Raw genomic sequence first — 15,166 nt, 5'->3', positions numbered from 1 at the left:
CTCTGGTCAGATGAAACCAAAATTGAACTTTTTGGCAACAATGCAAAACGTTATGTTTGGCGTAAAAGCAACACAGCTGAACACACCATCCCCACTGTCAAACATGGTGGTGGCAGCATCATGGTTTGGGCCTGCTTTTCTTCAGCAGGGACAGGGAAGATGGTTAAAATTGATGGGAAGATGGATGGAGCCAAATACAGGACCATTCTGGAAGAAAACCTGATGGAGTCTGCAAAAGACCTGAGACTGGGACGGAGATTTGTCTTCCAACAAGACAATGATCCAAAACATAAAGCAAAATCTACAATGGAATGGTTCAAAAATAAACATATCCAGGTGCTAGAATGGCCAAGTCAAAGTCCAGACCTGAATCCAATCGAGAATCTGTGGAAAGAACTGAAAACTGCTGTTCACAAATGCTCTCCATCCAACCTCACTGAGCTCGAGCTGTTTTGCAAGGAGGAATGGGAAAAAATGTCAGTCTCTCGATGTGCAAAACTGATAGAGACATATCCCAAGCGACTTACAGCTGTGATCGCAGCAAAAGGTGGCGCTACAAAGTATTAGGGGGCTGAAGAATTTTGCACGCCCAATTTTTCAGTTTTTGATTTGTTAAAAAAGTTTGAAATATCCAATAAATGTCGTTCCACTTCATGATTGTGTCCCACTTGTTGTTGATTCTTCACAAAAAAATATGGTTTTATATCTTTATGTTTGAAGCCTGAAATGTGGCAAAAGGTCGCAAAGTTCAAGGGGGCCGAATACTTTCGCAAGGCACTGTATTTTTTTTACAATTCCCTTAAAGCATAAGGCATCACATTAAGTATGATATACCATCACTTTTACAGTGTCCAATAATGCACAAGGGACATGTTTATATCTGTCATCGGCAATATATCAAGCCTCCTGCCCTCAAAGCACCAGTAGCAAGTAATCTGCAAGCACAGCAGCAGTGGCTCTGCCCTTTGTCAAAGTGACAGTAATGCAGAGCGATGGCACTTCTCTCCTTCGCTCTATCCATGGACACTCTTTACCAGGGCTTTGCTGGAGACCAGGACACAGGTCTTCTGTAGTTGCTACTCATCCTCAGTGTTGCTATCGCCCTGCTAGACAGGCGTGTGTGTGTACAGACAGAGCAGCTAAACATTCATCCTCAGGCCGAAGGCCCCATCGCTCCCACCAAATGAATGAACTCTCAGTAGGAGGGATGTGATGAGCACTACCAATGCCAAACGCCTGGCTAACTTCTAATGGCTGGCTGGCTATCCTCAGATGGTTGGCTAGTTTCAAGTGGCTTCATTTCACAATGATGCTTGTAACACATGGACGTCTTGATGTTTGACATTGTAGGAGGGGAGAGAATAATAAGTTCTACCTCAGCACAACTTGAGTCATTTATCAAGTAACCACAACATCTACTTTTACCAGGGGACCTTTTTGGGGAGAGAAATAACAGAGAAACCTTTTACACTTTTAATGCAATTTTATTGGAAAAAAAGAGCCAAAAACCAAGAAGAAATTCAGAAAAAGATTTGCAGAGAAAAGCTCTTATATGTACAGCATATTGCACTACATAACAAATTGTCCTTTGACAAAAAAATGAAACGCTAAAAAATAAATGAGTGCACAGTACAGTCTCGAAAACACACAGTCAATGTTTACAGAAATGCTACATTTTCACTGGGTCTCTTTTCTAGGGAGTACAGAGAGTGTGTGATAATCAAGACTTAGTTGAAACTGAGCAGTTAAAGGCATTTTCCAGGGTGTCAGTAATACATGTACAGTTCATCGGTTCCTTAGAAAGGACCATGTTTAATGGTGATGATGTCAGATGGTGTACAACACTGAAATACATTTTCTGTTTTGTTGTTATCGTTGAAAACATGTTTACACCAGAACCAGTCACAAAAGGAATGTTTCAAGTTCATTTTTATATGAAAAAGCCCTTGATCTCATTGGACTCGTAAAAAGATCCAACAAGTATTAAAAAGGATTTAAAACCGTAAAAACTGTCCGTATAAAACCTGGCCCTTTCATATGAAAAGACATTTAAAAAGTTACGAAGACAATGACCAAGGAAGGTTCTTAATACAAATAATAAAAAAATAAACATACAAATTGAAACCTTCCTCAAAAAACTTCAAATTTAAAGAAAGTGGACTACAAAAAAATCAAGACACTTATGGTTTATCCATAATATACAAAACTCACTCTTTTTTAGTTCCTGTAGCCTTGCATAGTGCTGAGATAGACTTGCCATATACTATCTGCACTACACAGCTTCAGAACCCTCTCTACCAAATGATTTATGGGCATCATGGTGGCTTGTTTCTCTTTCAAAGAAATAAAAAAATGTCCTATACAGGTTATAGCTTCGTCAATGGTCTGCTATAGTAAAGACACACTCAGCTAGTTCAGCACCTGACAGACTTGAGAGAACGATCCAGAGTACACTGTACAATAACACAGGGATAGCTCAGGGAGCCACCAGCTCTACAGACGCAAAGTACTTTCCAGTGCATGTTGATTACAAAAGAACGCTAAAGAAGACAAAAAGGAATGAACCCATAACCAATGCCCAGTGACTAAAGAAAAACGAGGCAAATTATCGGAAGGTTACTGATCCAGCTCCAAGCCATTGACCAGGAAACAGATTCTACTGCTGTCTACTGAATGGATGACGTGACGTGGCTGATTTAGATAAATGCCTTAACCGATTGGGCCCATTTCTGGAGATTATTACCCTCAGGGAAAACCAGACACAGTGCAGACAACCATCGCTCTGCACAGTCAAACAAATGTATCATCTAGAACCAAAAAAAGGAAGATAAATTGCACACAAAATCTATACAGTAGAAAAGGGTGAATATACAAAAAATAAATATAAAATAAATACAAAACTGAAAACCACACCAAAAGTCCTAAAGGAAATGGAGGAGCAGTACACATAGACGTAGGCTACAGTGGACTGAGATAAGCAAGTTTAGAAACTGGTCAATGTGCTACAGTGAGACAGGAAGCTACGGTGACTGGCTCAGTGTTCAGGATCTGCAGGAAACAACAACAAACAACACCAACGTTCAGCTGATCTCTCACTGCCCCACATACTTCTAACGTAGTCCCTGCCATAACAGAGTCATAGCAAGCGTAATCATCTGACCACTCTGTCTAAAGTGTACCTTTGTATCTATGGTTATGTTTTACATGTATTTCAACTGATGCAGACAACAGAATTGGACTTAACCACTCATTTCCTTTTTCCTTCTACTCTACATGGGAAACTCTTACTAAAAGTATTGTATTTTCCCTGGCCCTGAGACATATCTCCAGTATTCTAAATGAAGGGTTGAAAAAAAAGCTCTGATTATACAGACAGATGATGACACATATGTACTGTAGGACCAAACATAACCGGGTAATAAGAGTTGTGTCTAAAATATGTATACTGCTCCTTCAAAATGGACGAAAGTAAAGTAAAAAGGCAATAAAATGTACAACAAACAGCATCTTCAAGAATACATCAAACAGATTCAAATTTCAACAGCAAATACAGTCTTCCACACTACCAGTTACTTCTAATCTCAGACACTTTCTCTTGTCAATTGGATTACCAGTGGTCATTTCTATCAAACAGTTACACCACAGGATCCGAGGACAAAGAACTAATACAAGATCACCCCACAGGTACAAAAATAAGTATAAAAGCCCATGTAAGAATCCTGAGAGGAGAGGAGAGGAAAGGCTGTTGTTTCACTGGTTTGTTTGCACATTATTGCATTGGTGTCCAGAATAGAATTGAATATCTGACAGTGGGTTAAAAAGCACATCAGTTAGAGGGCTAAAAAACACTGGAATTTCAATGAGGCCTTCAGTTAACCAGCATCACTCGTACCTCAGACTGTTGGTCCATAGGTCAGTTCCTGTGATGATATGTGAATGAAAATGAATGGAAATGTGACTGAAAACATTGTAATGTTACCATGACAAATCAGATACAGTTAAACACCTTCATTGAATAACAGAGGTTGGTTTTGTTACCTAATCTACTCCTGACTAATGTACTATAGTGCAAACGATGTGGATCCATAGCTCCACTTGAAGGGCCTGAAAGTCTTAAGAGACTAAAATGATCAGCACACTGTTTCTTACAGTGGCTGGGGTCCAGTTTTGGGACTTATGGAATTAGTAAAAGATCAATCGGAAATAGACTATGATTGAAAATACGGTGTTCTCTCTTAGTAACTTGAAGTAACTCGTGGGATCCCCTTTGTCTCGGAAGTTGTATCTAAATTGTAAAAGTCTTTTGTCTGTAATGTCTTTTTCGTTACATGTCGGACCCCAGTAAAACTAGTTGTCACCATTGGCGTCGGCTAATGGGGATCATAATACATCTAAATCAACCTTCACACCACAAAGTGGCACTAGCCACCTTAGAAGCCACCGAGGGCTCCACAATTTTGTTCTTATTACCTTTGGTGACACAGGGAAAAACAACAATTATTGAAATCAATGCAATGAAAGTGACTGGAAGAGCAAAGAAAAATCAACATGTAATATAACAGTATTATGACAGTATACACAACCCCATTGAGGAGAAGGACGAGTTGAGGTGCAAAATGCTTTGTTCTGAGAAACTGTGCCTTTGGAAATTTGTAAGTTGTCAAATTTGACCGATTATTTCCTGGGAAACTTCAGAAAAGAAAACCCCACGAACCACTCTTCTTTCCCTTCTTCAGATCCCTCCATATCTTGCTTTCTTCTGCTTGGTTTATGTCAACAGTCGTTGGGTTGTGGCAGGAGACATTGATAAGGCATTCCCAGGTCCATGGAGGCCATTCAAGATGTACACATACGGAAGTGCAAACAAATTCAACAGGAATAATGACTGTACAAAATACTACATCACACAATTACCAAAATAAGGACATCGTCCAGTAGAGGAATCTCGTGAAACAACATGGCATCTTCTTGGAAAAAAATGAACCTTGTAAAAAAAAATGGTTGTCTCCGTCCTGCGGTGACCTTTTCTCTCTTCTTTTTCCCCAAACTGACCCATGTTACATTTGACAGTGCCATTAGGAGTCCAGTCCCTGTGGGAGAGGGGTGGTCTGGGCTGGTCTTCTCCATCACCTCCACCCTGCTCTCCCCCTTCCATCGATGGCCTCCTGCTCAAACAGCAGGTTGAGCAGAGCTGAGGCCAGGCGCCACCACAAGGGCCTCATGTTCCTTTGGTTTCGGTGATACTGCAACAAAACAGGGGAGAAAAACAACCGAGTCAGAACAGGATGTGGACAGGATAGTCAGGAAACTGGCATAGTCAATGACAAATGATGGCATCATTCACTTACCAGGGTGTTTAGTTGGAGCTCTGGATGGTTGTTGGTGAGTGATGTGTGGTGATTGTAAGTGAGAGGGATCAACAGAGTAAATTGAGGAGGAGTAAGTCAAAACCAGAAACCGGAATGGCGCTGATATTTTCACAACAGTCTGTGCCTGTCCCCAGCACTACTTATTAACGCTGTCTCTTTGTGTGCAGGATTGAGAACCCTATACAGCCAGTGTAACACTAACTACCACCCCATGCCACAGACACATTCATTGCACAGCTCTTGTCTATGGAAGCAGAATCCAACAGCACATCCGAAGCAGCCTCCCTCTCTGGATAGAGAGCCAACTGGATAGTGTGTGATTTGGAGGATAATGCTATCTCTGCCATTGAAAGGAGGAGATAAGATAATTGCACTAAATAGGATTAGGGAGCACTTGAGGAAGGGCGGAGACCCACAGAAATGCATCTCAGTATGAGAGCTGAGCTTAGATCCACAAAGTAACTAATCTACAGACGAAACAGACACTACTGGACCTGATAACACCCCGGCTATTTTTAGACACACGCCATAAACTAACAAAGACCAGCAATAGGCTGGATAATACGTTTTGGCAATACACTGTAAGCACTTTGCCAGTTTCAGGCAACATTATCCCATTGTATTCCAATTCCACCAAAGCGTGACTGCCGAGTTGACTTGTACCATCTTAACAAAACAGCTGAGGCAGCATCTGTGTCCAACCACAGAGATCAAGCTGTTTATAACTAGCCTGCACTCTCCATTGTGGTAAGGCCCAGGTTCTCTGCCACAGCTTAAACCGTTCAAAAGATAGAAACATATTTGTAGGAAGAAAACAGAAACCGCTCTGTTTATTCCAACTGTATCTAGCGGCTACAGGAGGTGACTGACATAACCCCGGTTCTATGAACCAAGCGTGATTTTTTATTTTAGTTCCTGTCATCATTTTTAAATTAGGCGACCCCACATAGGGTCGTAACCTTTAGCTTGGGAAACGCTGTTGTAGAGTGTTGCATAAGCTGGTGCCAGGTGCAAACTGGCTCCTGCACGCTCCACACACACCAGTTTTTGTTGAACAAAAAGAAAATAAACAATTCGGGAATCGCCATTGGCTATTTGAGGGACTTCTGGGAATCTTGATTGTGCTAGTTTTGCGTTGTCGCATATATTTGAAGCTAACTGAGGGATAAGTGCATAATAACACTGTCTGCTTCATAAAATCTTCTTCATAAATGTACATTATACGTAGCACAAATTGGACTAGTTCACCTGAAGATACTCTGAGCCCTAACAACAGCTAACATAGCAACACAGTTCTGCCTTGAGACACCCTTTCTTTAGATCTAATTACAACTACAAAGCACATTACCAAGCTCATCCATCTGTCTGTGATTACACCCGAACAGGCCAGCTCTCACAGAGGGCAAAGCCCATTACAGGTAGTTGTGACTGTCAGTATTGCTGTACAGTGTTTTGTAGGCCTACAGTGAGCAATACCAGGGCAAGATACTTCCAGACCATCTGTTAACACAATGGGCTCATATCTTTTTTATCAACAAACATTGCTTAAACCGCACCTAATGTGAACATGATATCTGCTTCACAGCCACAATGTCCTGTCCTCTAAGATCAGCAGCAGAAAGCCCCTGAGTTTGACAGTGACCCTTTCCTTCTCTTCTGGTTCCTCCACCCAGCTCAGCTCAGAGATGGTGGGGTGTGGGCCAGCCCTGTCGCTCACTCATGATTCACGAGTCACACCACCAACTGTCTAATACGACTCGGTCAGGTTCTAAATTTAGCCAGTGATAGAGAACAGACACTAGCCAGATGCAGAATGTCATCACGCCAACACAACCCTGATGTGTTTTATCAGAGCCTCATGATGCTGTCTGTCTGTCTGTCTGTCTGTCTGTCTGTCTGTCTGTCTGTCTGTCTGTCTGTCTGTCTGTCTGTCTGTCTGTCTGTCTGTCCGTCCTAAGGCTCACAGAGGCACTGGCTTATATGCTACACAGACAGGCAACGACCAGTAGCCAGAGACTCAGAGCCACACATCTCAGGGCAGGAGTGGACAGCCAACAGGCAGGAGAGGACAGGAATCTAGACATCTATATCTCAACAACTGTAGAGAAAGTGAAGTGCCCTTACAGAACAGTGAGAAGATAAGGAATGGAGATCTGAGACACACACACACACACAAACACACAAACATACCCTAGGGACATTCAGCGCTTGGGTTTTCAACACTCATCGAGAGCACCAGGAGGAGTCTTGGTGTAACCCAACTCTGCTCCCTGACCCGTGCAGACTGTGGCAGTCTTCCTGTCATTGTGACTGTCATTACTGCCATGTCTCAAATGGCCACCCTCCTCATGTCATGTCAGTACTGCTCTGCTCTCGGGGTCTCTGCTCTGTCTCTCCAGCCTTCTCAGACTGAGAGCAGTTTATGTGTCAGCACCAACGCTCCACTTACACACTTAAGCACCTTACTGCCTCCCACTGCCATGGGCCATGATGGTAGGATGATAGGGAAACGGAAGGGGTTATTTATGAGTCAGTCAAGGAGATGGGTGTCAAACTGCGTTTGAAAACCTTCTGATGCTCTACAATACATGATTGCAATGATCAATTGACAAGAGCGAGAAACATATAATTGAAAGGTGGCAGTCCAAGTGAGAGATTGAAAGACTATCGCACTCATGCTCACACATACACGCACACACACACACACTTCCTCTCATGCACACACACACACACACACACACACACACACACACACACACACACACACACACACACACACACACACACACACACACACACACACACACTGTTCTGCCAAGCACCAGCAGCCTGAGGTGGGTTACCTACCTCACTGCTGAAGACTGCATTACACAATGAAAGCACAGCGCCAGGAATAGCAGCCATGGGCTAAACTGGAGATCACGCATTAAAAACACACTGATCTGTTTGGGTTAGTCTGTCCAAGCATCACTCAACAGCAGCCAGACAGGCAGAGAGAAACTCTCAGAGACTCAGGCCTGTACAACTCCCTGGGCTGAGTGGGCTCTGCAGACAAGAACAGTAATTCTGCCCACTCGAATGACAAGAGAGTAGTCAATAACTTCAAGGACTGAAATAACACCTAACTGTTGGTTGCTATATACAGTATGTTGCCAAAGTCAATAATCCAGATCCACTGTTCTCTGGGCTTTGAAAAAAAATAAAAAGTTACCTCACAGTTGTTTTTTTCCTTAACTTGCTAGGCTTAGCAGTGTGGGAGTGTATGTGCCCTAGAGCTCTGCAGCTTCAGGATATGACATCACAGTGTTCTCACTCTGACTACTCTCACTTGTTGTTGCGTTTACCCAGTGAGTAAGGAGAGAGCAAGAGCCACTTCCTCATCCTCTGCCCTGGTTCTGTCTCTGCTGTACGTCAGTCAGTGTATCGCAGCCCTGATAACATAACGCCTGCCTGACTCTGCCTTTAACTTCCTGTGTCACATCACATGAGTCACGGTGCAGTGTGGCTACAGGACAGCAGTCTGTGGTATTAATTTAACCTCAGCCGGAGTGTGGGAGAAAATCAGAAACACATCAGCGAATAAGAAGTCTGCTTAGTTACACCAATCTGATTACATAAATGTAGTTTCAGAGCCTAAATAAAGCCTTGAATATCTATCTATATGAGACTGAAAAGGTCCATGGACTTCATGAAAGCGATTTTGAGGAAATTCAAGACAGTTGTCTTTAGTTGGTCAAACCCCTAAGCCCATTAGATAGGGTGTGCATTAAGTGAGTGGGCCCCTCCCTGCCCCTCCTCCAGACACACAGCCCTCTTATTTGGGAGTCTATTGTGGGTGGTGGGGGCAACTGATCTGCAGGACTGGCTGGAGACTCCCTAACCACATCTGTTCCCCCGGGCTCATGCGCCAAGCTTCGGGTTACAACATGTTTACCTAGTCCGGCCACTTCTGCTTTTTCTCTGTGTGAGAGTGTGTTGAGTGTGTTTATGTGTGTAAGTGTGTGCCTTTAGTTTTTGTTCTGCTTGATGACTCTCTTAGTGTTTCCTTCTCCTCAAAATGTGCCATTGGTGCTCTGCAGAAAGAAAATCTCAAAGATCCACAGTTCTACCACCAATACAACCAAATGTATAGTATGTCAAGCAGAGGAGGCTGGCGGGAGGAGCTATAGGAGGACAGGCTCATTGTAATGGCTGGAATGGAATAAATGGAACAGTATCAAACACATCAAATATATGGAATCCACATGTTTGACTCTGTTCCATTAATTCCATTCCAGCCATTAAAATGAGCATGTCCTCCTTTAGCTCCTCCCACCAGCCTCCACTGATGTCAAGAGAGTTACAGTCTTTGGAGTGTTATGAGGTGCAGGGCTTATGAAATTGACCTGACCAGTATCTATGGCCTTTTTCCTACAGGCAACGTATTCAGCACAGTAACTAGCAATGTCACCCTGACCATAATGTCTGTGGTGTACTCCTTCATGCCCCCTGTGGCACCGTGGCAGCATAGGGAGGAAATGGGGGGAGAGAGGCAGAGACAAATAAACAGGAAGCTGAGGAGGGGGAGGGGCTGCCCTGGTTAAGCTGTGTCTTGGAGAGGTAGAACGAGAGGTCAGAACAATGGGCTGATTCATGTTCACTGGCCAAAACAAACATGGGACACTTAGACATGACTACAACGGATGCCCATAAAGAAGCCACTTCTGCTGCTCACTCTCTCTGCAGGCCCCTGAGTACAGTAGGCCTATCCAGTGTGCTTTAGCTGTGTTGTGCAGTCAGTCACGGTGGGTATCCTCACCAGTTGAAGGTGTTCTTGGTAGAACTGGTCTCCGATGAGTTGGAGTTTCTGTCCAATGCAGACCTCCATGCTTCGTGCTGGCTGCTGAGGCTGCTGTTGAAGCCGTTCCATCCTCCCTCTCTCCACTTGATGCTGCTCCTGAGGCCCCTGATCTCCAACCTGCTCAAACCGCGCTGGAAAGTGCAATCGAAAGCCTGCGTTGCCTGTAGGAAAAAGGCCATAGATACTGGTCAGGTCAATTTCATAAGCCCTGCACCTCATAACACTCCAAAGTTTACACACAGTAATCTTTTAAATTACCAGCGTTATCTGTAGTGTGCCAGGACAAAGAGGGCATTACTGAAAGACAGCGCCACGGTGTCCAAGTAAAGGGTCAGTTATACAGGTATGGCCTGTCGTCACGTCTGCACAGGGCCAGGCTAAACAACCTCATGTGGCGCCATCTGAATGGGAAAGCAGCTGGGTACACTACACACAGGTCATAAAAGCTTCTGTGGCTAGGACTATCAGGCGCCAGGAGCTGACTACAGCAGAGTTCCACTCTTACCTATTTCTCACACTGTGTTTGTTTGTGTGTGTGTGCGTGTGTGTGTTGTAGGCCTCACCGTAGAAGAGTGGTCTGGGCTCCTGGGCCACCCCACAGGGCAGCATGTCGTTGGGCAGTGCCAGGGCAGGGCAGGGTGTCTGGGTGCCTCTGTCCTCGTACTTTATTTCCCTGAAGGCTGTGCGCCAGCAGTGGGAGGAGTCTGGCACAAACACATCATCCTCCTCATCATCCATTCGGCAGAAATCGGCTAAGACCTGCCTAGAGGGAGAAGAGAGAGAGAGTTAAGCATATTACTCTGCTAAGACTTCCATTGACTACTGTATTGATATTGACAAATTGGGATCTTTACCTTCAAATCAATGTGGATTCTAAACATGTCTGTCTCTGTACTGATGAGATGACCTTGCCTCAGGCATTACCATAGAGAACATTTACCATTCTGTAAATGTACTTGGTCATTTGGTCAGAACAATAATTACCATTAAAGACAACCTTTATAATCCATAATAACTACCCTTCTATAAATAAAGGCCATGCTGGCTGATCCAGCCAGAGCAGAGCACAGTCCGTAGAGGAGATCTATGTGGAACAGAAAGCTAGCAGAGCTCTTCTCAGTCTGTGGTTGTGAAGCACAGTGCTGATTTAGACAAATCGCTCAGCTCGTCATAGTGATCAAACCACACAGTTGGCTGTGGTTTGGAGACTCGTTGGCTAAATGTACCAAAATGGGGGGTTTGGCAGACAGGGTTGAGTGAGAGGCAGTCTCCATCTCTCTCCGACCTCAACCCAGCGGACCTGTGGCTAGCGTGGTCCCTCATACAGTCCAATGGCTTGAGACTATACCATGCAGAGTAGCCGAGACAACAGAGCCTAGACTGGCAAATACGACAAACAGGCTTAAATGACGAGTCTGACGCTTGGTCTAGAGACCTGCTCATAATGAATAGTCTACACTGCTAATGAGATTTGTAAAAAAAAAAAATGTAAAATAAAAAATAAAAAGAGAAAGGAGGGAAGAAAAAAAGTGAAAAGCTTCTCTACAACATTGCTGCTAGATCAAACTTGAGGATCCCTCCAGTACTGGCAGAGATTCATGCTAGAATTCTCCTGAGGCCCTTGGCTAGCAGAGCAGACAACAATCTCTATGTTTGGTTAATTCACAGCATCACACAGCCTTCAGCTATATGGCGGTCAAAGTGTTATCAAAATACTGCTGAAATGTAAGTAGCCTCGTGAACCCTTTTAGAACTCTCCATCAATACTGTAATACAGGGTTAGGCTACTACCACACCACTATACACTTCCAAATGAGAGTCTGCCGCAAATGGGTAATGACAGCCTTGGATGAAGAAAGACGGAGCCAGTCTCTTCTTCTCTCCTTGGATTTGTCAACACGCCAGGTTCTGAGGATGCTTTTTCATTTCTTCACCAAAAGAGATTTGCCTCAGTTTCTTTAGTGCCTATTATTCTGTGTAAAGAGGTTTGCTATGGCACCCTGTATGCATTCGCAATAAACCCTAAATGCAAAACCACTTAGTGCGTTGTTTTGACAAACACAATACAAGAACATGGAAGTTGCACAAAAGTATATTCTGGCGGTATTTTGTTACAACTACCATTCAGTTCTCTGCCACGGACCAAAGTCTGTTCCCTCAAGTGTGTGTCAACCAGTGGCTCCCCCTACTGTATTGGGCTCAATTGATTCACAGATAGCCTACTATAACTCAAGACAACTCTGAACATCACCCCCACACATACTGACAACACACACACACACACACAACAGACTACACCCCTCCACACACACACACCCCCCAACCCACTATCTGGAAACCTGACAAAATATTATATCTTTGTCAAAAGGAACTTATGTATAAGGAGTGTGGTCAAGACGGATGTGTTGAGCAAAGGACACTAAAACTATTCAGGTAACTGACATTAGTAGCCTATAGGCCGATCCTCGACTTCGGCGATGGCATTTACAAAATAGCCTCCAACACTCTACTCGGCAAACTGGATGTAGTCTATCACAGTGCCATTTGTTTTGTCACCAAAGCCCCATATACTACCCACCACTGCGACCTGTATGCTGTCGTTGGCTGGCCCTCGCTACATATTTGTCGCCAGACCCACTGGCACCAGGTCATCTATAAGTCTTTGCTAGGTAAAGCTCTGCCTTATCTCAGCTCACTGGTCACGATAACAACACCCACCCGTAGCATGCGCTCCAACAGGTATGTCTCACTGGTCATCCCCAAAGCCAATACCCCCTTTGGCTGCCTTTCCTTCCAGTTCTCTGCTGCCAATGACTGGAACGAATTGCAAAAATCGCTGACGTTGGAAACTTATATATCCCTCACTAACTTTAAACATCAGCTATCTGAGCAGCTAACCGATCGCTGCAGCTGTACACAGCCCACCTGTAAATAGCCCATCCAATCTACCTACCTCATCCCCATATTGTTTTAATTTACTTTTTTGCTCATTTGCACAACAGTATTTCTACTTACACATCACCATCTGCACATCTATCACTCCAGTGTTAATTTGCTGAATTGTAATTACTTCGCTACTATGGCCTATTTATTGCCTTACCACCTCGACATTTGCACACACTGTATATATACTTTTTTATATTGTGTTATTGACTGTATGTTTGTTTATTCCATGTGTAACTCTGTTTTGTCGTTTGTGTCACACTGCTTTGCTTTATCTTGGCCAGGTCGCAGTTGTAAATGAGAACTTGTTCTCAACTGGCCTACCTAGTTAAATAAAGTTGAAATATTTATATATATAAAATAGCCTCTGGTTCATAATAAGCTGTGATATATGGGAATGACAACCATCTCTCTCAACTCAAGTGTATTGCATAATTTATTGTGCGGCCGCAGATATTCTTGATCCTCTTCTTTATCGTGAGATTCGTAGCACGCTCTGATTATTTTGAAGGAACCTGTCATATCTGTCTTATTACACTTACTAATTTATTTGTTTATAAACCATGCAAGTTATGAAGCAAATTTGAGCGAATTTGACGATATAAACTAAAACACAGATGTGTTATTTCCCAACTTGAGTACTTGGAAAAATTGCTTGCTTGTTTAGAGTTTGAGTAAAACCATTGGAGACACTGGAAATGCCGACACGGTGCCGACACCGTGCCGACAGACCTAAGCTCTTCAGAGAGGGAATGCCAATTCGACGCGCACACAAAATAAAAAATACTATGTTATGTGGCAGGCTACGATTGTTTGCCATATCACATCAACACGCAACTACCGTCAAGTCAATTGTCAAATATCCATATAATGTCCTATATCGGTGAGAAATGTCCACACATCGTGAATGGGAATCGTCCCAGCGACTATACCGGGGGTGGTGTGAGAGACAATGTAGCGCGACTCAATGGCACAATGTCCAAGATTTTACAGCACAGGCAGACCAGCAAACCAAATATACAATAAAAAACAACAGGTGAATGACACTGTTCAATCTTATTTGATACATTATGACCCGGAACTCACCACAAGATATGTCCTTCGATGATATTACCGGTGTATAGACAAAAGTAAATGGTCTCTGTTCACTGTAAACCCAAGAGGATTTAGTCCGTATCACTCCACCGCAACTTTGATTCTGTGAGACAAACGGCAACAAGCTGATTTCATTTCACAGGCATCAGCTACAAAATTTCTCCGCCCTCAAATACTGGGCGTGAACATAAAAAATAAGTAAATAAAGTGGTCTTAAAGAAACAGCAGTATGCAGGCGATGTTTAATTGTGTTACCATAGAATGTCTTTGGCATTACAACGTGAGTAGTGTATGGCCCTTTAAGAGCTCATTAGCATTTTTTTATCATAACCAATCAGAGGGTTTGTTTTGATCCTGCTTCCAAATCGTGTATTCAGACACGTGGATGGGAAATTCGCTCGTGCGTGAGACAGCTTTGGTTTGTCGCTTACACTCAGCTGACTGAATTGCCACCAACGAAAGTAAGAACAAGTGAGCAAAAAGGGTTTATAGCCTAGTACTACTGTATATTCGATATAATAAAATTAATGTCAGTGATGTTACGAGTTAGAAAAAAATGTGAAAGTTGTAGGCTACTAAAACTGTAATGACTGGGTTACTACGCTATGCCCACACAACCTTTTTGCTATGACTAGACACGTTTCTAAACAGATGTAGTAGGCCTAATACCAACAGTATGTGGCAAAATGTTATGTTCATATTTAGGATGACATTGCTGTGTTTGTTCTAGATAGGCATGCATTTGGCAATAAAATGTAATTAGATAGGGTGTCCAATCAATAATGCATATTTTGACCAATGGGGAAATAGTATGTTAATTGTGTAGATAACCTCTAAGAAAGTCCAAACCTCATGTCTCTATCATAATCCGTTCAAAAGTTATTGGAGTTTTTACCCTTGTAGGATGGCCAAAACTAGG

At 43.2% G+C, this 15,166-nt stretch overlaps 1 protein-coding gene across 1 annotated transcript; it reads right to left on the bottom strand.

Moving 5' to 3' along the window:
* Positions 1–1,463: 1,463 nt before the first annotated feature.
* LOC110505497 (bcl-2-modifying factor) lies at positions 1,464–14,395 on the bottom strand. Its single transcript, XM_021584751.2, has 4 exons — positions 14,239–14,395; positions 10,773–10,972; positions 10,168–10,370; positions 1,464–5,243 (listed from the first exon to the last, which is right to left on the bottom strand). Exons 2-4 carry the CDS (start codon positions 10,945–10,947, stop codon positions 5,127–5,129), a joined length of 495 nt encoding a protein of 164 aa, XP_021440426.2. The 5' UTR covers positions 10,948–10,972; positions 14,239–14,395; the 3' UTR covers positions 1,464–5,126.
* Between the last annotated feature and the right edge of the window lie 771 nt (positions 14,396–15,166).

This window comes from Oncorhynchus mykiss, chromosome 25, assembly GCF_013265735.2.
Source record: "Oncorhynchus mykiss isolate Arlee chromosome 25, USDA_OmykA_1.1, whole genome shotgun sequence".
Lineage (NCBI taxonomy): Eukaryota > Metazoa > Chordata > Actinopteri > Salmoniformes > Salmonidae > Oncorhynchus > Oncorhynchus mykiss.
The sequence above is the reverse complement of the archived record's forward strand: the minus strand, read 5'-3'. Positions and strand labels throughout refer to the sequence as shown.